This window comes from Phalacrocorax aristotelis, chromosome 4 (genome assembly GCF_949628215.1).
Source record: "Phalacrocorax aristotelis chromosome 4, bGulAri2.1, whole genome shotgun sequence".
NCBI lineage: Eukaryota > Metazoa > Chordata > Aves > Suliformes > Phalacrocoracidae > Phalacrocorax > Phalacrocorax aristotelis.
In genome coordinates this window covers 57,353,945-57,377,765 of record NC_134279.1, presented here as the reverse complement: position 1 = coordinate 57,377,765, position 23,821 = coordinate 57,353,945, and the positions used below count along the sequence as shown (strand labels likewise).

The 23,821-nt window shown below is 38.5% G+C and overlaps 1 protein-coding gene across 2 annotated transcripts; it reads left to right on the top strand.

Moving 5' to 3' along the window:
* The first annotated feature begins 14,580 nt into the window (after positions 1 to 14,580).
* TMEM33 (transmembrane protein 33) lies at positions 14,581 to 23,821 on the top strand. 2 transcript variants are annotated; one of them, XM_075091595.1, is made up of 8 exons: positions 14,581 to 14,644; positions 14,756 to 14,820; positions 15,968 to 16,062; positions 16,496 to 16,683; positions 17,637 to 17,704; positions 18,428 to 18,561; positions 20,509 to 20,592; positions 22,013 to 23,821. In XM_075091595.1, the coding sequence occupies exons 2-8, from the start codon at positions 14,764 to 14,766 to the stop codon at positions 22,140 to 22,142; spliced, it is 756 nt and encodes a 251-aa protein (XP_074947696.1). In that variant the 5' UTR covers positions 14,581 to 14,644; positions 14,756 to 14,763; the 3' UTR covers positions 22,143 to 23,821. The 2 variants fall into 2 exon arrangements, with proteins under 2 accessions (XP_074947696.1, XP_074947697.1); XM_075091596.1 differs by having other exon boundaries at positions 14,615 to 14,677.

Genomic DNA, 23,821 nt, shown 5'->3' with positions numbered 1-23,821 from the left:
TGCTGTTGCTAGAACAGACCACAAATACATTGAGATTAACAACTTTCTCTAAGGACCCTAAATCTTGGTATACAATGCAGAAGGCTTTTTATTGAAAACAAACAACTGAAATGGCCCATTAGGACAGTTAGCCCAGAACCCTGCCCTGCCAGGTTCATTGCTTACAGTCAGAACCAGCGCTATAATGCAATTACATGGCTGTGTACTGTGCAGCATCTTCAGAAAATACATCTGCTCCTATGCCTGTTTTTCTCTGGTGAAAAGAGCTTGCGGACAGCTTGATGGCAGGATATGGCTGGTCTTTGTGTGCGGCGATAGCCAGACTGATGGTAAGGATTAAAGACTGAACACTGTAATTGCTTGCAATTTTATTTGTTTTTGAGTAATATTCTGAATAATTTTTATTTTTAAGTGGCCTGTATTTGTCCATACCTATTTAATCGCTACAGTGCTCATTGGCAGGGTTTTGGCCCATTCCCAGAGATAGGCATAATTTGGGAGGAAAATATGTACCTGGGACTGTTCCCAGTAGGTACTCCTGGCAGAGAATACAGGTGTATTTTACCCATACACCTAGAGAACAGACCCTGGTTCATTTTTTTTTTAACTTATGGTGACAGTAATTTTCTCATAGTCTTTTATAAACACCTGAAAGAAGGTGTAGGTTTTTCTTATCCTGATTTTCTGTCTCATTTTGAGTGGATCTTGAAAGTTTATGAGGTAAAAGCCTTGGACGAAATAATTTCCTACCATGCAGTCAAACATCCAGGAGAAACTCATTCTGTTCTGATAGAATCAGAGTTTAGAGTATGAATAACATTTCATTTGGTTTCAGCTTTTGTAATGAAAACCTCGCAGCAGAAACATCTTTACTTAGTAGAGTAATTATTAAGATATCAAGAGCAATTTGGACCTTAAGCAGGAAATTTCCCTTATGCTGGGAGATTTCTTTCAAAACCAGCAGGAACTGCATAGAGTTGATAGAGTTGATTTCCCCAGTTAAAACGTCCCGTTGATAAAGCCACTCTGAGCCTAGCACATAACATGGACATGGAGAAAAAGGGCCAGAATACAGGGTCTGCATCATCTCTACAGCTTCTTAGTTTCAGCTGTGGGCAAGAATCGTGTTTGCCCCGGGTAAGTCAGAAGGTGCCTGTGTGTTAGTGTCTCTGATAACTCACAGGCTAGGTAGTCTGTACTGCTAAATCAAAAAGGACTTAGCAGTGTGACTGAGTTAACAGGAGCAACCTCAGGCAGAAACAGGGAGCAAAGTAGGAGCTGGGAGTGTGGATGATCTACCACAACTGCTCAAACTCTCTTTCTGAATCTTTTTTATTAATCACCCTGACTACCCTGGATTTCTGGTGCAATGAGAAACGATGGTGTGGAATCATCACATGAATTTATATAATTCATATTTATACTTTCTATCCTGGTCCAAGGTGCACATAATATCTTCAACAAAACCTTATATAGGGACTGCTGGATGACTATGTGGAATGGATTGTAGAGAGTGGCCAGGAGTCCATGACTTCTGTAAATAGGTAGGAAAAGGATCTTTGCAGGTAGATGTTTGAATTAAGATTGTCACTGCATTTTGTAAGGGTGTTGTTTCAGCAGCCTTGCTAACAGTTATGATACTAACGCACAGGGGTGCTGTCATTTATGCTTATCTAATGATAGATCAGTAGTCAAAGTTCAGTAGTACAAAAGGGGTGAAATTGGGCCTCCTCATCCACGGGTTCTTGCTGTAGTTTCAAATGTAACTCAAACTCTATTTCATTTAGAAAAATATTTGTCTTTTCTAGTTGCTTTTACTTTTAGACTGATACACACACTGAACTTTGTGGTGATTTGTTACCTAGACAAATATCCACACGAAACAAGTATGAAACCACTAAACCAATTTTCACTTACGATTTTAAATCAAGATTTCACAGTAGGTCTCTAGAGGCAAGATCTAACCAAAGATTAATCTCTAGTCACCTAACTGATTGGTATTAGCTGTAGGAAGTTTACTCATCATAAAATAAAGCTCTATTTTGATACCGGATGTTAAGGCCTTCACTCAAACTGATCTCAGCTGATAGCATTACCAAAAAAGCTTTTAGGAACTAATAGAAATTGAAGCACTATCTCTAGTTGCGTATAACTAATACATATGGTAGACATCATTTAAAGTATTTCTGAAACTAGATGGCTTGATACTCAATACTCAAATAGGAAAGAAAAACTATTCACACTGATCTCCAGAGCAGAATGAAATCAGACGACCAGCAACTGAACAAGCTAGGTTCATGAAAACAATCTTTGAATATTATGGGTTGAATATAAAGAACGCACAGAACAGATCAAATCCAAGATGCAGTACTGTATTTCTATTCACTGGGTATCAATGTGCCCCTTTTATCAGTCTTTCAGAATCCGAGGAAGTCGTGATTAGATGGCATAAGTGTTCCATTTTCAAAAGAACAGATAAATAGCATGAAAGTCCCCTTAACAGTTTAAGAAGAAATCCCCCCCGCACTATTTCTGGTTCCTAGTAAACTTCGCTGTTCTTTGAGAAATACCATTCCTTCAAGATATCATGCAACTCTACATCTGCAAATGCCAGAAGTACTCGGATGCCAACACCACTGAAAAAGTCCTTCAATATATTAAATACTTCTCCTAACTACCCTTCTTGTCACAAATATTATTCACTATTCATTTCTAGTGACCTTTTTTGCAGTGTTAGATTGGTTTATACTTTAAACAAGAAGAATCTTAGTGCGATGGTCTCCATTGAAATTTTATGAGATAATTATACAATAAATGATGAACAGAACTTACCACTACTATTTTGCAATCATCACTGTTCTGCGATTTACTGCTTTTGTTATTGCCACCTCTAAAGGCCTCAAATGAGGCTATTGAGACTTTGCTGAATGCTGCACTTGCTCAGATGAAAAGAGATCTTGTTTTTTTCCTTCCTAGGCTTCTGCAGTCTGAGGCCCTGGCCGAAGTACGTGGGGTCATATCAAACAAATTAAGTGCACCTGTAAGTGCTTACTGAAGAAATAAAAATGTAGCGCCCCATTATGTTTTCATGAACAATGGGTAGACACAATCCAATTTTTGGATAATTAGAATTCTGGATTATCATGAATGAACTTACTTGAAAGGCATGGTAGGACGTTACTATTCTACTACACATGGAATACAAATTATCAGATCATAATGCTTTAAATCTCCATTAAATCAAACCCCAAGAAAACTGCAGAAACAGAAAATTCACCCAATTTTCTTCACCCATTTACTATGTAAGACATCTTAATAACTCCAGAATTCCAAAATACATTTCAGAAGTAAGCCTACTAGTGATTTCCTATGTTATTGAGGTTGTGCTCACCAGTTTGTTCATTCACTGGGGTTTACTGAGAGGAAGACTTGAACTGCACCTGATACGTTGTCATTATCACAGCAGAATCAGTTGCGAGTTCTCCAGCGCTGACAGGGACATAATGAAAACACATCTGTTTTCTGACCTAGCCATCTCTTGTAGGGCAAGAGATGGCATCTTCAGAAGAGATGAGAAACCGTGGCTCCTTCTTTTGGCATAATGTAATGTACTTGATCACTAACCATGCCGTTCCCTGGCCCTCTTTTATCAGTTTTGCAGTGTTTAGTCTCTTACCTGGGCCGTCCACTGAACACAGGATATCATCTTGATGAGAGGTTTAATATAAAAGACATTTGTGTCCTCATGATGGGCATGTATTTGACCAAGAAAAGAGGACAGAAAGCTGTTCATTTTACTATGCTAAGTATTTTTTTAATGTATCAAATGCCTATTTTAAGTTATATTCTAATTAGAAGTAAAAATACTTTAGGAATAGAAATACATTAATTTGATCATTCACTCATAAATTTAACATCAATCAGAAGTTACAGTTAGAAGACAGATCTATATGTTCTTATTTATATTCTTTTTTAACTCACCCATGTTTGATTTTTGAATGATTATTTTCCAGATGTATTGCTAAGTGATAAATCCTCTGATAAGCACTATGCAAAGCCAAGACAAATAAATATTTGATTGACACACGTTCTATTTTACTGCATGAGCTGATGCTCACAAGTGAAGATAATTAAATTTTATGGTTTATGCCTGAGGCATCTCTGGTTTAAAACTGTTGTAAAATAGCCTGATCATATTTACTAGAAGTGTACACTGCCACTATAGGATAGTAAGGCCATTAGACTAGTAAATGTTATCAATATTAATTTTTGTTCTGGAAAAACATTTTAATTTGCTTCTTTTAAGCCAAGGTCTTCATAAAAGCAGGTGCACTGGAAAATATTCTTGAGGAAGCAGGTTTTACATAGAACTGTAGTTAATTTGGGCAGTCAGACCTTTTGTGGTTACCATGTTTTGAACCCTACAGTTCTGACAGCATCCTTATCTTGGCCACGGACAACTCCAAAAAGTTGGTGCCATGTTAATTGGGTGAATAATTCGTGTTCCAGCCAAAAGTGCCACATATTTGCTGTGGATTTCAAGAGGGCAAGCTCCACAACCTGCTCTCTGTTCATATTTCAGGCTGATAGCTGTACCTGAGGTTCAAAGCATCCATAGAGTACTGAGAAAGGCTGATCTTGGGATTACAGCTGAATGATGATGAACAAGGTTCTGACTTGCTTGGCTTGGATGGTGCCCAAAATACATCCAAAAGGAGGCCAAAGACTGGGACTTGACCTTTGGAAAGATTCATTGAAGTTTGAAAGACTGGTGTTTGGAAACTGAGAGGAAACCAAGATTTGACCTTGTGCTTGGAGACAGCATTGACAGACCTTTCTCCTGCCTGGTTACTTGTATTCTAGACACTTCTAAGAGACTTTTGTTTCCAGCTCCAAAGCAGGGCACAAATTTTTAGGGAAATTTTAATCATTTGACTATGGGATCCACTATGGCATCTCATTTCAGTCACAGAACCTCATAGATCCTTTTTTCCAGCCGTCCAGCAAAACTGTTTTCCCTCAGAAATTGCAAAGTACATTTTTGGTTGGAGATTATTTTAAAAAAATAACAAAATTTAATTTCCATCTGTTTGAGTAAAAACTCATAATGGAGAAACATTTTTGCTCTGAAAAATTAATCACTATTTAGAATTTTAATATATCAGCACTATCAGCATTTTTTAATGTAAAAAGGAAAATAGCAGCAGATCTGAAAGGATGCACTAACCACCAAATTTTTCTTCATTTTGCTGATATGTTCATAGTGTTCTTTAAACCAAACAGTAAAACCAATCATGTCTGATGCTGTTTCATGCCTCTCAAAGAATGGATATAATTAACTGAAAACCTTTAAGGATAATTCAGAAAAAGTTTCTCCTTAACATCCCAGGAGGAACATATCTGGATTGTCAAGCTGTATAAACTTACTAAACTCCGTTTTAAGAGTATTTAGACATTTTAATTCCACTGTTCTCACTGGAAGGCTGTTACAGATTCTGACTGTTTGGTTATGAGGCTTCTTCTTCTTTCTGCTCTAAATGCATGAATAGCAATTTATACCCATTTATTTTTGTATCCACTTCAACTTAACTAATTGCATGCCTGTCCTGTTGTTACCTAACTAACACAGTGCAATTCTCTTCTACTCTCCTCTCATAAAATCAGCTATTCCCCTGAAGAATAAAACTCTCGATACTTCTGATTCAATTCCTGATTCTTGAACTCATGTCACCAGAACTGTACAGTGTGTTCTAGATGAGGTTTCATCTGTGCCACATACAATGGCAATAATATGTTATTTCTGCTTATTGCCCAGAGGATCGCATTTATCCGTCACATTGCTTATCATCTTGGCAGCTCATACTCATGCTTAGGCAGTCTGGAACGTTCAGCTCCATCTAGATCAATTCCAGATGATGCTTCTTTCCGCTAGCAGTTTTCTTGAGACCACATAGTTATGATTTTGCATTTAGTACTACTGAATTTGATCTTGTTTCTATTTCTCAAGTCCTTGAAGTCATCCAGAATTTTTCTGCATGATAAAGCAACCTATTTGTCTTGAAGACACCTTCTATCTTTGCAACAATGCAGATGACTCTATCTCCATTCTAATACCTATGCCATTATGCAATTATGAGCATAATGAACAAGAACAGTCTTGCAATTTATTTTTAAGGAACTACGTTAGTAAGTACCCATCAGTCTTCCCCTTTTAATCTTTACCATCTTTGCCAGAGCCAGTTCCTCACTTACCTGTGGTTCCTCTAATATCTTTCTCCATTTCCACTAGCAGTGCTGTGGAGCACCATGCCATTTTTTAAAACTGATGAGATAGCTGAAATCAACTATATTTCCTTTTTATAGAAAACCAACTCCATTTGACACCTTTCATAAACTTATATTGACTTTTAGTTTATTTGCAATTTCTTTTATTTTTAATTGTTTCATTAAGAAATCTCATCTGTTATTTCCAATACTTTTTCTCATTCAGATCTATGTGAAGGTGGTGGCATCAGTAGCAACCTCCCTGTCTTCTCCAGCAGCCTACACTACCTAAAATTGAGACTTTTTTCCTCCTGGACATTTTAAGAGACTGGGGAAGGAATTACAGACATCTTGCTATAGCGTATGTAATTTTTATTTTCTTATTTCACCTGTACTTGAATTCCTCTTTACAGATGACCTCACTGGCCATTTACTTACTTTATTGATGGATATTTTTGCAAAATATAAAAAGCTTAGATAAATTTTTTTTTTTTATTCTTCAATTTATTTTAAACCATTCCAGCTTGCAATTGCTCAGTCCAGGGTTATTTTCAATAGATGATTATCTTAAAACATTTGTATTATTTCCAAAACCAAGACTGATGCAGCAGCTCAGCTTGTTGATGTTGTGATGATGACAATGAGGTTTGCAAGCTGTAGCAGTTTGGAATTGCTACACTGTATGGTTACAAATAACCTGTATCCTTTCATCTGTATCTTAGAAATCAACATTTTTCATAATGATGGAATTCCTGAGAACATTTAGTCTGTTATTAACCTTCACTGTTACTCATCACTTTAATTTCTACGAATCCTTAAGAGTTCTTATCCTTCGGTACCCCTTAACAACCATGTCTGCTATTCTGTTACGTATTTGTTATCCTTACAATGGTGGATGTCACACCCATTACCAGTTGTTCTGGTTTCTTCATTTTTGCTGCTTAAGACCCTCACTTTTCACAGAATAATATAAATATTGATCGGATGGGATCCCAGGGGCCAGGTAGTCCAACCTCCCCCTTGAAGTAGGACCATAGGCAACACGGCATTGAGTCACCTGTGGCTTTTTCTAGCTGAGTCTTGAAAAACTCCAAGGATACAGATTCCACTACCTCTGAGCAATATACCGCTGCATGGAAATTAATCTCTCATTTCTTATTGTTCACCTCCCATTTCTCAAGCACATTGCTGTCACTAAGCCCACCACCTGCTACAGCTTTCTTCTTACACTTCTACCTCCTCCTGACTGATGCTCCTTTATCTAATACCTTTATTTCTCTGATTTTTAATACTCATGCTAAAATTAGTGTGCTAATTACACCTTTCCCTTTTCATCTTCTTTTCCCATTTTCCTTTTTATCCACCCTGCCAGTCTTAATACTAGAATGCTGCTTAAAGTCCTTAGCATGAATGACACTTATTGCCCCTGCATCTTCATGTCTTTCCTACCTCACCCATGAATTTGCCAGTTGAGGCATCTTCTCATAGCTTCTGCCTCCCCAGAGGGCTATCAGGGGAATTATACTGAGCACTGGCTGGCCACCTTTTCCTTTAAGCATCTTCCCCAGGATATTAATTACCGATCCAGTCATTGTAATGTGAATTTTGTTGTCAGGTGAACTTCCAGAACCTTTTTCCTGCTCCTGTCTGAATTATTTTAAACTTTACATCTGCACAGTGTTTCTTGCTGGAGACAAAGGACTCTGAAGGAATCATATGGCAAGCTTGCTAGGCTTTTTAATAGATCAAGGCTTTATTAAAAGACCCTCTACTTAATGTCATCCATGAAGATGAAAAAAAAGGTGCCAGGCATCTTATCTAACCAAAGAACTATTCGTAGTTGTCTTGGACAAACTGTAACGTAAGACAATCTTATCTATGACAAAGAACAACTTTTTTAAAACCTCTGTTTTATCTTTTGATTAGAAAAATGAGATCAAGGACATTTGCTTACTTTTCAGATGCGTGCAAATCATCAAAATTCGCATCAACAAGAATAATTGTATCACCAAAATCCTATCACTAAAAGCCTCATTAAACCTCAGTGAAGATGCTAACAGTACGTCCAGTTTTCTGCAGACGTTCCCTCAATTCCCTGTCGTCTCTTCCCATGACACTGACTGATACACTATTGACCATTATATTTCAGAAGCTGTCATCCATGTCAGTAATCTTGCTCTGTGTTTAACTCTTCATTTTACTTGTGATTGTGCTTACAATTTCCTTTTTATAACGCTAGATATCTCCCTTGAGCCCTAATCCCCCTGTATTTTACCTTACTAACAAAGTAATTACTAGTGGCTATATATAAGCAACCAAAGATTGCCAAAGAAGAAATGTAAGATAGCTCTTTTCTGCAAAAGCTATAACACAGAAGGCTGAATTCAATAAGAATTTATGAGCCTCAAAGAATATGCTTCCATTACCAGCCACAGTGGTCAATATATAAATCGTAAGCATTGTGACTGAGTGAGAAACTTATCCTTGACTTATCAGTTGACTGACTAATTGGTATCCTTGAGGATTTTTATATCTCAGTAAGAACATTCTCTGGGATATAGACAGCTTGATTTCATTCAATTTCACGCCACTTCAGCACATGATTAGATCAGATTTAAATGGATGGACTTTACCTATGACTGTTTGGAAGGACAAATCTAATTAACCTGATTGTCTTTCCATGTATTCTTTATCTTTTCTAAGTTCTAAGCCCTTATTGATTATCAGTGGCCACAAAAACAGTTGAATAAAATATGCATATACTTTTTTTGGCAATGATTATAAACCTAGATTAATTTAATTAAATGATATAGAATGAAAAAACTAGAGGAATGAATTATATAAACTGGAACCCTTGGAGCATTTGCCTCCTATGTTTGGAACTGGATATGCGATGAGTGAATAAAAATACTCCCCTCCAAAAAAAAAAAAGCAACAAAATGTCTACAGTAGACATCAGTCCACTGTGTTTAAACAACTTAACATCAAATATAAAATCTTAGAAATATTTCCACATATCCCTATCATTTAATCCTCCATCCAGTTTTCTGTGGCTGAATTTCTGAACGGGATCTCACAAAGAGTGCAGAAAGTTACTGATTTCAGAGTTTATCTGTACCACAAAGTTATTCTGAAAACTCAGGACTTGGAGTACATGGTAAAAGATCAAGAATAATTTATATAATATAATAAATGAGCCCACTGGAACCTACCCTGGTTAGGAAGACATACCAGATTGTGTAAAAACTGCCCAAGATCGAAAGCTTCTCTCTGAAGCCTCTAATTTTAACATGGATTTACTTGCTAGGTACCTTTGTACTTAGGAGTGCAGATGATACTCACAGACATGAACAAATATCTAAATATGCTTATGGAGGAAACCAGTGGCAGCTTTGGGGGTGCAAAGAACAAAAACCGTGCAGCCCCCTCATTTGCTGTAGTTGTGAGAAAAGTTTTATATGAGAATAGGGTGGGATTCTCCACAGTCTGACAGGCACACTTATGATGATGGAAGATATCTAGTCTTTGGCTTGCATCATCTTCAGGTAAAAGCAGAAACCTTCTTGGTGGTTCACTTTGGTTCAGCTTACACAGCTTGTAACCCTAATTAATCTGCAAACTTCTGCTTACACTGAATGAGTGGCAGAAATGTAACCCCATTCATGAATACCTCTCCTGAAAAAGTCTGGACCACAGGTTGTAGTGGTGTTAGTCTTTAGTTATTAGTGCAGTACCATGTCAAGTGATACTGTTGCCAAACTTTGTGGGTTTTTTGCTCTGTTCATATAACAGCCAGTATTTCAGAAAGGGAATATTTCTTTGCAAGTTCTAGGCATACATACGGCACACATTCCTTGCACCATGAACTGAACTTGTCTTTGGGAAAGCTCACAGCTTTGGGGTTTTGTCCCTTGTCCTCTTGTTATTCCCTCATTGTAGCCTGTGATTAGTAGGTGAAAAGGAGCCTTTTACCAACGACCCAGAACTGAGTTCAGCATTGATCAGTACACCTCCAGATACTTCTTTAAGCTTGCAAGAGGGTCCTTATCAATCTTTCCTGCTGTGGTATTTCTAATGAGGCAGTACAGGTTGTCAAAAGTTCACATCTATAATTCACCATGTTCCTCTATTTGTTGAAATGGTCTCTCGCTGCAGAATTCTAACATCTTCCTAACCTTCTTAACATCTATTAAAAGAATACTTGCCCATCTTTCTTTTCATTCTTAAGTTTCAAAAAATGTTCTTGTCCTTCATGGGTTGGACATTGCAAATAAAGTACACTGGTAAGGCTGCTCTCTGATTCGATCACAGCCCAAGCCTTATGCCATACCACAAATATTTAAAAAGAGAGATATTAATTTTTTATAGTTCTTTGTAACACCTTAAGCTCACACTTGCAGTTTCTGTGTCATGTACTGTAATAACACAGGGATATACCAAAGTGTTGAAAGTTATGAAAATGCTGACACAGAAAGCAATTGAAAGGAATATCTTCCTATTTTGCACAGCTTCAAAAAGGTTGTGTTTTCTCTTTTTCACTGCTTTGGCAGGCACTCAGTGGTTAAAAGGGTAATCCTTCCAGGAAGGGTGAGTAAATGGAAACTCCAGCTGTGAGGGAAAAGCAAGACGACCATGTTTGATATTGCTACAGACTATCGAGCAAAAATCACAAAGCAATCTGGTAGAGAGAGACAGAAGACTTCTGTTTCTCTTTCTGAAAAACGTAACAAGCATTGACCCGATGTCCTTTATTGTTTCTTGAGATTTGGACAGCCAGCTTGAGATAACCACAAACAAGAACCAAATTGTTCATTACAACTTTGCATAAAAACTTATTTTAGCTTTGTGTTATACACTACTGACACAAATAATGGAGCTAGTTTGGCTACGAGGAACTGCAATCCTATCGGCCTTGGAGGAATGTTCTCTCTTTTATTCGAAATAAATGAAAACTGTATACAGATGTCAGCAACAGTACCTTCTTTCAAATCAAGGACAAAATAGATAAATCTCTATCTGAACCTCAAGTGCTCCATGTGCAAGGAGGTGACCACCACATAAACAATGTTACATCAGCTTCTGTTAAAATGACTGAGAACTGAGGCCACTGGAGACCACAAAACATTGCATGCTTCTGAAGGTGATGCTATTAAGAAGGCAATAAAATATCGACATTTAAAACAACCTGTAATGCAAAATACTGGTTCTATAAAGTATTTTATGTCTGTCAAAATTTATTTAATAATAATTGCTGTTTATAAAATATTGCATTGTGTCTGTAATAAGGTTCTCAGTCATTAACTGGAAACACTAAAAAAGCCTCCCCCTTTTTCAGATATTCAGACAGGCTTCAAATTATATATGGAGTGTTTTAAATCTGAAAACACGTAGCAACTATGAAGGAAAGTGGCAATGGGGACTCAGGAACTGTGGATTCTGTTTCCAGCCCAGCTACGCTACTGCTCGTGTGCCTACAAGTAAATTACCAACGTTTTTTGCCCAAAGCCTTTATTGAACATCTAACTCATAGTGATGTTGTGAGCATTAGTAAACTGCAGTGTGTCTGGAGACTCCCAGCTGGAGCTAAACAAATGCAAAGCATTGCATATTTTCTTTCATATATTTCTAAAATATGTTAATTATTTTACAGACATACTAAGGTCTTTTATTTTATTTTTCCTGAGACTTCAAAGTGGATTAGTGGAAGTAGGTGTATAGGTCAAAATATATCTCTTTGCATCCATATTTTTTTAAATTAATAGAGAGCTCATCCCAGGTATTGTTACTGCCAACAATCCTCTGACAGGCTTATAAATTTGCTGGGGGGGGGAACAGAGGGCTGGGTTAGTTACAATCTCAGATACATCTGTGCTGACCGTGTTGGATTGCCACAGAGAAGAAACGGGACTATATTGCTAATGAGGCAGATGAATCCTCAGCAGTTACAATGATACTCTTCTAAATATTCAAATTATCAATTATCAATGAAAGCAAACTGGTGCCTTGATGGTCCAGAGGAATCTCCTTACAACTGTCGGAAACCAAATCATTAATAACACAGGAATCAATTTTTGCCCTTGCTCTCTGCTCAATCAGCAACATTATAGGGGAGGAGAATTGGGAAAGGGAGAAGCCAATAGCTGAAACTTCATTTCTTAAGATATAGTTTAATGTCTTCTCTCAAGTTAAAGCAAACAGTACCGTGGTCAGAATTGCTCTGCAGGAGAGAATGTATCGAACAAGAAGGGACAACAGATGCAGAACAAAAGTGAAGGGGAAAGTCAGGAAGAGAAAAATCAATATAAACCAAAGGGGACTTCTTGGCTGTAAAGGGCCAAGTATGTATCCCTTATTAAGTTTTCCAAGGTATGGCACTTTTTAAGCCATTAACTTTTGGGAATAAACGATGGTTTAACATTCTATTTAAATGAAATTAAGGCCAATCTGTGAAAGACAACTTTTGCTAAAAGAAAATATAAAAATTAGTATTATGACTGACAGGCAGCAAGCCAGACTCTAGAAATCACTGTTTTGCATATGCATGTATTCAGTCCCTCCTAAATGACAAATGCTAAGAAATAAAAAAGCATTCCTGATAAAGACATGGATTTGTCATCCTAAGTCCGTTTAAGTAATACATAACCTTGAAGACTGATCAGAAGTTTTTTTTTCCCTTGTGATATTTTGGTTTGGCAGCATTAAACCTCTGGTAGTCTTCAATGTGTAATTCCACATTTTGGGTGCATCTAAAGAAATCTTCTGGCTATATTAATATTTTCTTTTGTAATAAATAAAATAATCTGGTAATGGTTAAACTTAATTTACTGGGGCAATATTCAAAGCCTTAACTTTGGTTTTTAGCATAAGTGTTTGTCAGTCTTTTTATTACACATTTGAGAAGACCCAGCAGACATGCTGAGACTCCTAATTCCCTAGTGCTGTCTACTGGTAGAGTCCCCTCCACCTGTAGAAAATGGTCCCAAAACAGCAGGTAGTTCTTGCGCCTACGTTGCAGCCACTTTAGCGAGAGATGAGTGGCTGGGAAAAGAATTGGAAAACCAGTTTCTGCATCTTCAATTTAAAAAGTGTTAATTAGCTTCAAGCCTTAGTTTACTTGTAATTGTTACGGTATTAGAATCCCAGCTGACTCTTCTTTTGCTCCTTCCCTGTCAAGATACTTCATTACACATTCCTCTGATGTCTTCCTGAGTCTCTTCCAATCAATCTTCAAGTTTAATCATCATAAGCCAGAAATGAGGCTGATTGCGGATGTTGATGCCAAAATCCTTGGTCACAAAAATATGTCTTTTTTGCTAATAAAGAGTAATTGAAAGCATCCGGGAATGATTAGAAACTGGAGCAGATGGCTTGCTGTCCTGGAACCCATGCTGCCAGAAGGGGGAACCTGCTGTACAGCCTTAGGAGAAAGCCAGGGGTTCAAACGACACGAGGCTACAGGAGCTAAAAGACAAAAGGTGTGTCAGTTTTGCGGCTCTCACTTCGTTTCCGTTTACTTTGATGCCACCTCAGCCGAATTATACTAGGTCTACAGACTTCCAGCTGAGAACAGAAACATGTTTGCATAGCTCTCCAGCACAGATCATTAAAAAAAAAAAAAATCGGTATTAAGACAAGGGTCAGATTAATGAAGGGAGGGTTAACCCTTCCCAAGACCTTGCAAATGGCATACACTACATGTTGCAGAGTGAGCAGGAAGCTTCTGCTTTGGGCCATCCAGCTCGGCCCTCCTGTCAACGTTGCTGATATATGTAACTGTACTTGATGAAAGCTCTTTAGCTGTTCAGGTTTAATGATTGTTGACCAAAGATTGCATAAACTTACTTCAAAGCTGTTGCCTTTTAATATGGCTTACAGTGTGGATGTCTGGGCATATGCAGCTTTAAGAAGTTCTTTTTTTTTTCTTTTTGCCTTTTTACATTATAGGGAACCAGTAACGCTAAACCACATAGCCACAGCCTGAAGCCGCATGATATTTGCACATTGCATCATTGCTGTGTGACACCACTGTGCTACCACAGCATCGCGGGAAGGGTGAGCACCCTGCCTAGGAGCTGTGACATCACGATTGCCGTTTACACCGCTGACACGCAGCACTAAGTCTTGTGCCTGGCAAAACGGCTCTGGAAAGCCTGTTTGGCCCTCAGTGAGCGAACGCTCCCCAGCCTAGCGCCGAACCGACCGTTAATGCTGTCGCCATTACTGTCACGACACACACGCCGCCTCCCGGCAACGCCTTGTGACGTCACCGGGCGCGTCCGGATGCGTCACGTTGCCAGGCCTACATCGCCCGGCAGGCCCCGCTGCTCCCTGGAAGTGACGTCCGGCCGTATCCGGGTAACGCGTAGTGGAGGTGGCGGCGGTGCGTGGTGCTTGGCAGTTCGTGGCGCTTGCTGTGGGTCGCGGGCGGCGGCAGCTCGGGGGGTGGCGGCCGATCCGGCCCCGCCTGAGGCGCTTCTCTCTCTCCCCGCAGGTGCGGCCATGGCGGACTCCACGCAGAACGGGCCCATGCCAGGCGGGGCCGGCGGCGGGGCCGTGGTAAGGAGGAGCCACCGGCCGCGGGGAGCGGGAGGCGGGAGCAGGCCGCGGCGCCGGCCCGGCTCTGGGCGGCGCGGGGGGTGTGAGGGCGGGAGCAGGCCGCGGCGCTCCTCCGGCCTCGCGGGGCTCCCCTGTGCTGCTGGGGGCCCCGCGGGAAGCGGCTGCTCCCCCGGGTAGGGGCGGCGGGGAGCGGCCCTCTCGCTTTCTGGCTGAAAACGTGCTGTTGCTGCGCCGCCGCCGTTCCTGGAGGTTCCTCAGTCAAGGTTAATTCCGTGTGACTGTAACTGTGCGTCTGTGGTTGTGCTGAGCAAGTCAGTAGTAACGATATGAAGACGCGAGCAGGTTAGTTAGGTTAATTTCTGGTCGTTTCCATAAAAAGGGTCTAGGAACACAGGAAAAGAGCAGCCTTCAAAAGAGGGTTAAAGCTCGGAAAAAAACTTTGAGCTCTTTCAGGTGAAAGGAAGCTGCTGTTTTGACTCTTTGGCACCCAGTGGCCAAAAGCATGCTGTGTTTCATTACAGCCTTTCTGGTACGGGGATGTATCGGGGTGAAGAGGGCTGTGGTTAAGGAGAGCTCAACAACAGGAGAGGTGCTACATTGTCGTTAAAAACTTTTTTTGAGGCCAAGAAAATGTAGGCCAAAATGATGCCACTTTCCTTATGATGTAGCTATGCTAAATTTACCTGACCCCTTCTCTTTTTTTTTTCTCTTCCATGAGAAGTGTGGAGATTTAGGCCCAGGTGTGTGAAGTGTTTTCTAAAAGGAACCTTGAAGCAATAGGTGCAAAAGTCAGTTGGGTCTAAAGACCTTGCTTGATACATTTTTGAAGGTGGCTGTTTTGTGAGGTTGATTTGTTTAGGAAAAACTATCTCAACACAAGATCTTACCCCACTGTGTTTTGTTGTAATGTACAAAAGGGACTTGATTCTGAGACAGCCAAGCTATTTTTGATTTGGTTAGTAACTTTGTATGAGTCAAGTTTCATATAGAACGAAAAGACACTCTTTGCTTGAAGCTATAAGTTGATTCTAGTCAAGGTTGGAGAAGAACTTCCAATTTAATATGGAAGGGAAGAATATTTATTGCATGTAAATGTTAAGATACCAACTTCTGTGGGGTTCGGTTTTTTTCTTTTCTTCTAATGTAGCAATTTCTGATGGCTAACAAGTTGGATACAGCAATGTGGATTTCCCGCTTGTTCACAGTTTACTGCTCAGCTTTGTTTGTCCTGCCACTTCTAGGGTATGTATTGTAATTCGTAAAATGGCATTAAAATTTACAAAGTAACTATGCTCCCTTTTCATAGAGTTGTTTTTCATGTAAAGGTAAATTTTTGTTATTCACTTGCTTGGATGCTTTTTGTCAAAACAGTTTATAGATTTTTAGATTGGTTTACCACACTTTTAGGTGGTTGAAAAATGTGTTGAGCCACTGGACAGCAGTGGCAAATGCATGTGTTTTATGTGTAGTTATGGAGTAAAATATTGAGTTGTTTTACTTTTGGTACCTGTAGTAAGTCAGTTACCAGTTTTTGAGTTGTATTTTGGTAATAGCGCTTATGTACGATAATAGCAATACTTCAGGTATTGTTCAGCTGTGATGCAATTCTCGAGGGTGGAAGACTTCTGAGCAGGGGCTTGGTTCATATGGTAACATCTCCTCTGATGATTTGCAGGTTGCATGAAGCAGCTAGCTTTTATCAGCGTGCCTTGCTGGCGAATGCTCTTACTAGTGCCCTCCGACTACACCAAAGGCTACCGCACTTTCAGCTTAGCAGGGCGTTTCTGGCCCAGGCTTTGCTGGAGGACAGCTGCCACTACCTGTTGTACTCTCTTATCTTTGTGAATTCCTATCCTGTTACAAGTATCCTTTAATTGTGTCGTCCTGGTAATGTTTTTAAATATCTTAAGAACTTGATTCTTTTCATCACCTCTGCCATGATTTGAAAAACTAGTTTAAACGGGAATACGTTCGCTATTCATAGAACATACTCTATGTAAAATAAGAGAGCATTACGTTAATTGATCCATATTCAGGTTAATCACCTCTGTAACTAGTGTATTACAGTGTCTGGCTACTTACATTTTCTCTTTCTGAGACTTAAGTTCAGTGAATTTTATGACCAGCCTCATGTGATACTTTGAGAAGTTGGTAACTTTCATTCATTACCTGTACAGGGTTTATATATGACTCTTCACTGTAAGTAGCGCACATATCATGTAGAGAGCCAATTATTCAGTAGTAGCTTTTCCAGCTACCTTATGAAATGGTAAAAGTGCAAAAAAGACTCATGTGGCTTGTCAAAGATGACATGTAAGAACTGGCTTTTCTTTGTGCCACTTTGTACGCTTGATGTCCTACTCTTAAGATGTCTTTGGTAGAGGAATGTCTACGTTCTTTGTCTCTAAAATCTGAATGGCTGGCAACTGCATGTTCTTGGTGAAGAAATGCATTTTGTAGCATCTCTTAATAAAAGATATTATGCCTACACATATATGATAGATTTTAAGAAGTAACCTCACGTCTTTCACGCAGAAAGAATGCATTTCAGTAGAAATGCTCTGGTGCGTAGTGTTGTGTGTTTTACTTCTGCGTACCTGCATACGCCCACATTTTAAAGTTAATAAAATACATAGTGAAGAGAAGGGAAGAGATATAAATATAGTTGTTAGGCATATACATGTCTTAATCCAGTATAGGTCATTCCAGCAAACCTCTTGCAAAGAGCCATCCAGCTATGACTTGTGTGTTAGCATAACATCACAGAGAAATGAAGCACTTCTGCAGCTTATAATTTTCCTTATCACTTGCCTCAGTGAGTATTTTTCCCGTTCTGCTGTTCTCTCTGCTTCACGCTGCCACATATACAAAGAAGGTTCTTGATGTAAGTATGATAACAATACTCTTGGTACTCCTGGGGTTTATAAACAGGTTTGAGTTGCAGATATGGTTTCCTTTAGCTGTGCTAGAGGAGTTAGAGTGAACTTGTAGTATGGTATCTCAGCAGAGAGAATCTGAGAGAATATAATCTTCTGTTATGACTCAATGATGTGTTGGAGTTGACACTAATTTTTCTTCCAATGCTGTTCTCTGAAGGAAGCAAATACTGTGCAATGTTTAAGTTGAAACTTAAGACATCTTTTCAAGCAAAACTGTAGCCTGTGAAATTTAATGTTCTATTTCAGTGGTAAGATAACAAACTGCGGGGTAGCCCAAACTTGCGAGTTGGACCTGCTGCTCAGTGAACTGCCTTGTGCAGCTTAATGTAACTCTAACCTTTGGTGTTTCTAGCTAGGCTTTCTTGCTATTATAAGTACTTCTTCCTAGTGTATAGAATAAGGCTCATGGCCATCTCCTCGCAGCTGAACCTAAATTGGGTGGGTGAGGGAATTGCAACACCTCTTGTTTTTAATTCTACTCTAGGTAATTATGGAGTTCCAAGCTTTCTGGTAGTTTGGGATAGTAATCTCAATACCTTTAAAGGATCTAGTCTTAAAATGCTGAAATGAGTTGTAAATGATACTTGTTGGTATTTTGATTTCTTTGTCCTGGAGAAGATAACTCTAACTTGCATGTTTTCTGGCAATCCTTTTTTTCTTCTTTAAAGGCACGAAGTTCAAATAGCCTGCCCTTTCTGAGAAACCTTTTAGAGAAACTGAATGCTAATCAACAGAATATTCTAAAATTCATTGCTTGCAATGAAATTTTCCTGATGCCAGCTACAGTTTTTATGCTCTTCAGGTAAGAACGACTATAAATATCTTCAGAATTAGAAACTTTCTACAAAAGATTACTTTTTGCAGTTGAGTTCTCCGTGAGTCACAGATCTCCATTTGTATGATTCTGGCTGACCAAGGCTTGAACTTAGAGTTAAATTTATTTGATTCCTAGACTTCTCAAGTTGGTGCATCACGAAATCAAAAAGCCTTCACTCTGATACAACTAAGCATCAAAAAACCTTTCACTTTCATGGCACGGGTGATGTTGGGTCAAATCAAAGTGTTTCAGGCCTGTAACTTGCATTCTCCTATAATGTTCAGTAAGCTTATTTTTGGTCAGTATAATAGAATATTAAGATCTTCAGCTTCACTGAAAGTGAACTCTTATTTTTGACTGTTGGATTCCAGGAATTCAAGTGGCATGAAATTTCATTGTGCTAAAAGTGTGCAAGCAGGAGCGGATTATGTCCTCTCCTGTGTTACTTCTGACCAGTGACCCTTGTCTCTTTTTTTTCCTTTTAAATGATTCCATTTGGTTTTGCCTGCTGTGCAGCCTGCTGAATTCATTTTGGGGATCTTGAGCATATGCATGTCAGAATTCTCCTGAAGTCATGTAGGCATAATGACCTGCCAGTCACTGAAGTTTGAGTCATTGCTTTTTAATATTTGGAGGGGGAATAACACCCTTTTTTCTATACAAGTCATAGCACAGTGAGAGCATTTGTCCTGAGGGGTCTCACAGGCAGCAGAAGGGAGGCTTTATCTTCTTGGAAGTTGATAGAATGCATAATTTGTCCTTATCTTTTGATATGTCAGCTGAACACTTCAATGTTTCAGCCCTGAAGGATTCAGTTTCATATAAGGCTGCTTACCATCTGACAGATAGATTCTGTATCCAGTATCTGAAACATTCAGGTGCTTTAAACTTCTCTTTAGGGGAATGGATTTTTTTCTCTCTCTCTCTGGAGAATTTAGTATGTGAAGTGTTGTTACTTGATAAGTCACCCAGTAGATACTGAAGCTTGTAAAAGGTCATATATCAAATATTAAAATAGTATAATGGTTAAATGCAGCTATTGTGACAATTTGTTCTTTAAACTGTTTTAGTATATTAAATTGCTTGTAAATACTGTACAGGTGCAAGATTTCTTCTTTCCCCCCCCTCCTGTAGCTCTCTTTCCCTTTCACTTTATATTTTTCCTTCTGGGTAAAGATATTGCTCGTACTTGAAGGAGCTCTAGTTACTGGAACTGTCATGTTCGTCTTCAGACAGAGCTTTTAATATTGTGTTATAAAGAATCTTCATTCATTAAAATTAAACTCATGGTATTTCTGTTCTTTGCTATGTGTGGTTTGTATGCTACCCTTTCACTATTTTACAGCACTGTCATGTGAAACAGCAGCTTTGTGAAGTAACAAAACCTTATTTCAGCGTAACTGAAACAGTTGGATATCAGATTGGCATTAATATGTTTATACATCTATAACAGTCTCCAGTGTGTTCTGAGGAGTTCTGCAAAAGTTACTAGAAATATGGTGCAGATAGTCGAAGTGCTACAATTAGAGCTGAAAAAGCTCAGAAGCTTGCTGTAACTGGACTACTTTACATCAGCCAATTTCTGTGCTTGACCAGCAAGCTTTTCCTTAGTACTGAACAGGCGTCCACCATCACTTCTGTGACTCTTTGGCTGCCACCAGACATGAGGCATATTGAAAAAAAAAAAAAAAGCTTCATAAATATAAAACCAATATGAGAGCAGCACTTCTTTTAACTGTTTCATTGAGCAGTTTTATTCTATAAGTTCCTGCTTTTGTAAGCCTATGGTTATGTGCTTTTTCTTGTCAGATCTAGAACCAAAGTGACCTCAATCTAGTCTGAGCCTAAGTAGTTTGCTTGCTTTTATTAGGGAAAGTGCTGTTGTCTTTGGTTTTTGTCAGTATTAATCTCTACTTCTCTATTCTGTTTCAGTGGGCAGGGGAGTCTGCTCCAGCCATTCATTTACTATAGGTTTCTTACATTACGCTACTCCTCTCGGCGAAATCCATACTGTCGGTAAGCACTAAATTGATCTTGGAAGTTAACGTTTAACTGCATAGTGTTAAGTCATTCAGAAATTTTTCATTCTAAAATGAATGCATTGCTCATAACACAAAATCTACAAATGGTAATTACAGAATGTGGAATACACCTGGATGTTAAAAAACAAACAAACAAACCAAAACCAGCTGGTTCAAAGTTACATTTATTTCATGTAACTGAACTCTTTTGAAACGTTACCACGGTCCTTGAGTGGGAGCTTTCAGAACATGCTTGCGTAATTAATATTAACAAGAACATGCTTGTATCTTTAGAGAAGAAAGTCTTATAAGTTGTTCTGCAACCACTTACCAGAAAGGTATCCTTAGTTTTGGATTCCAGGCCTATCTGAGGCTAAGTCTGTACATGAACAAGCACATATGAACTTGTGTAATGTTGACAGAAAAAATTCTGTCAATGATCTTAAACATGTTAATTGTGTCCTTTAGTTGAATTCATAAGTCAGATTAATTACAGTTTGAAATAGAGCTGTATTGATTTTGTTTGAAAGTTGGTCAAGCCAATACTATTGCTTTAAACTTGGAAACCATAAATATTACTATGACGATTCCTTGGGGTCAGTGCTTTCTCAGAACTTTTCTTACGACAAGCGTTGCATAGTGTAAGATTTTTTGTGAACATTTCAGTCTGATCACTACCTGATTAGAAAATGGTTTGCTAAAGTACCAAGGAAGTGGCTTTGGCTGCCATGGTATGCAAAGACAGGTCTGAGAATCGTAAACTTAATCGCATCCTATTCCCTGCTATTTTGTAAGAAATCAATTGTTCCATCTTAATACATGTATTTTTTTTTAACAACAACAAAAAAAAACTATGAAGGTGCTTTACTTCTTTGGTATCTAAAAATAATATAAGTTTTGCAATACTAAAACTAACTTTCAATAGAACTAGTTTATCCAAGATTTTCCGCTGGCATTTATGTAGTTTTAGGGGAAACTGGTGGTGTTTGTTGGGTGCAGGGTTCTTGCATTCTGGCAAGAAGCAGTGCAAACACACAATTACCTCCCAACTCCTTACACTATTTCTGAGAAAGCATTACTCTTTTTTTTAAATAGTGTTTTGCGTGGTTAGGTTTTTTTGTGGTTTTTTTATGGTTTGGGTGTCGTTTTTTTTACTTGAAGGTAGAATTTTCTGCTGCCTTTATATCTGTCCTCAGCTGGAAGTTGCTGAACTAAAGTTAATTAAAATGCTTATGTTTAAAGGACAAGAATTCTTGAAGCTCTTGCAAGATACTGCAACACTGAGTTGATCTAAAGAACTTGCTAGCTAGAGAGTGTGTGGGGGTGTTGTGAAAAGAGGTGAATGAAGAGATCTAGATGATACTTCTGATAAATGCTGTAGGATTTTAATACTCTCTTTAAATCTGATTTTTCAGGACTCTCTTCACTGAGTTGAGGATTGTTGTCGAACACTTAATAATGAAGCCCTCATGCCCTGTTTTTGTAAGAAGACTATGCCTCAGCAGCATTTCCTTTATAAGCAGATTGGCACCAACTGTTGCATAGCCAAATTTCAGGCACTTGCGTTTTGTGAACATTATGAGCAGCTGGCACTTCTGCTGATGACTATAAATTCCTGGTTTTACACTGATCTCACTCCAGGCTGTATAAAATTGTGTATATGCTTTTCTTGGAGATAATATGAAATTTAGCATATCAAAAGCAAGTCATGGAAACTTAAAATTACTGTGCTGTATTGCTAATCGGTGAAAAAAGTAGCTGCATCCTATCTAAAACACGCCCAGTCATACAGAATTGGTTTTTTAGCAATCAAGGATTGTTTGAGGTTGATTAAAACTTTAAGAAGTCTGTGCTCAGTAGGTTTATGTTGGAACTGTAGCTGCTGTATGATGTCTCCAGTGGATAGCAGTTGGTACGCTTATCTATGCAGTACACTTTGGACAGTATTCTTCTGTTTAATGTATTTGTAGAAGCATTTTGTCTAAATCACTATACTCAGTGTAAAAATATGGCCCACTTAGATTTTAATCCCTCTTATTAAATTCAATCAAGCTGGCATAGTTAACACCTTTTCTGAAGGAGAGGCTATTTTTATTAATGCTACTTAAAAAGAACTCTTCCAAGCTTCTACCTTGTGACTTAGTCTTACATTATGTTGTTGGAAGAGATCTCAAGACTCTAATCACAGAAAACTCTGTGCGGTTATCTTGTCATAAGATGTTTTACCAAACCAAACTGCTGACCTGTAGGCTTTTCAGACAAAGATGCAATGCTTAAACTCTAACCATCTCTTAAGTGAACTAATCAATGTAAATGAAGTAACTTCTGCAGAATCATTGCAGATTTGTTCTTGTGTCTACACAAAAGTGAGACCGTAGTAATTCAAGCATGTCAGCTTTTTAGAAAATTAATCTGTAGCTAGCTCTATGTAAATTGTTCTTCCAGTTCCCGAGACTCATTGTGACGGGAAACTTGCATAAAGGATTGCACCTCTTTAGGCAGCTTTGGAAACAAATGGGTGTAGGATTTTTTTGGCATAAATCCGTCTGAAGATGGATCTGAAGCCAGTGTCGTGACTACAGAAATAAATATTAAATTGAGTGCTGATTATGCATTTACCCAGCAGCCAAAAGGTAGGTCATGGAAAGAGAATATTACCTGTCCGAACTGCACACAACTTCTTTTCATAAATTCAGGGCAAAGTATTTGCCTAATCTTCTGTAGTTAATGTTAATATTCCAATTGCATAAAATTAAAGGGGTTTCATTGGCCTTTTGTAAACTTCTATAGCACTGTACTTAACACTTCCTCTTTGGTCAGAGAAATCTTATGTAAAACACTTTAAAACAGTCTTGAAGGAAAGTATTTTCCTGTAACTATTGAATTATCTTGTTTGTGATGTGGATATCTTTCAGACTTTAGAGTTGTAGTAGTTTGTTAGATCAGAGCTGTGTATTTATACACTTATTTTGGTTTTTTGCTCAACCTCGTGGTACTGATGGACCAGTTGGTAATAGAGTGTGATATCCTTTGACTACTTGTCCTGCTCTCTGAACATGATTAGCTATTTATAGAACATTTGCACACTGCAGAAGCAACTGCATGCAGTAATGCTCTACAGCTGCTAAAGACTTGCACCGAGATTCATGCTATGTATATCCTGTAATTTGAGGATTTTATAAAAACTAAAATTTCTACTGCAATAAAAGGAGTGTTAAATGTAA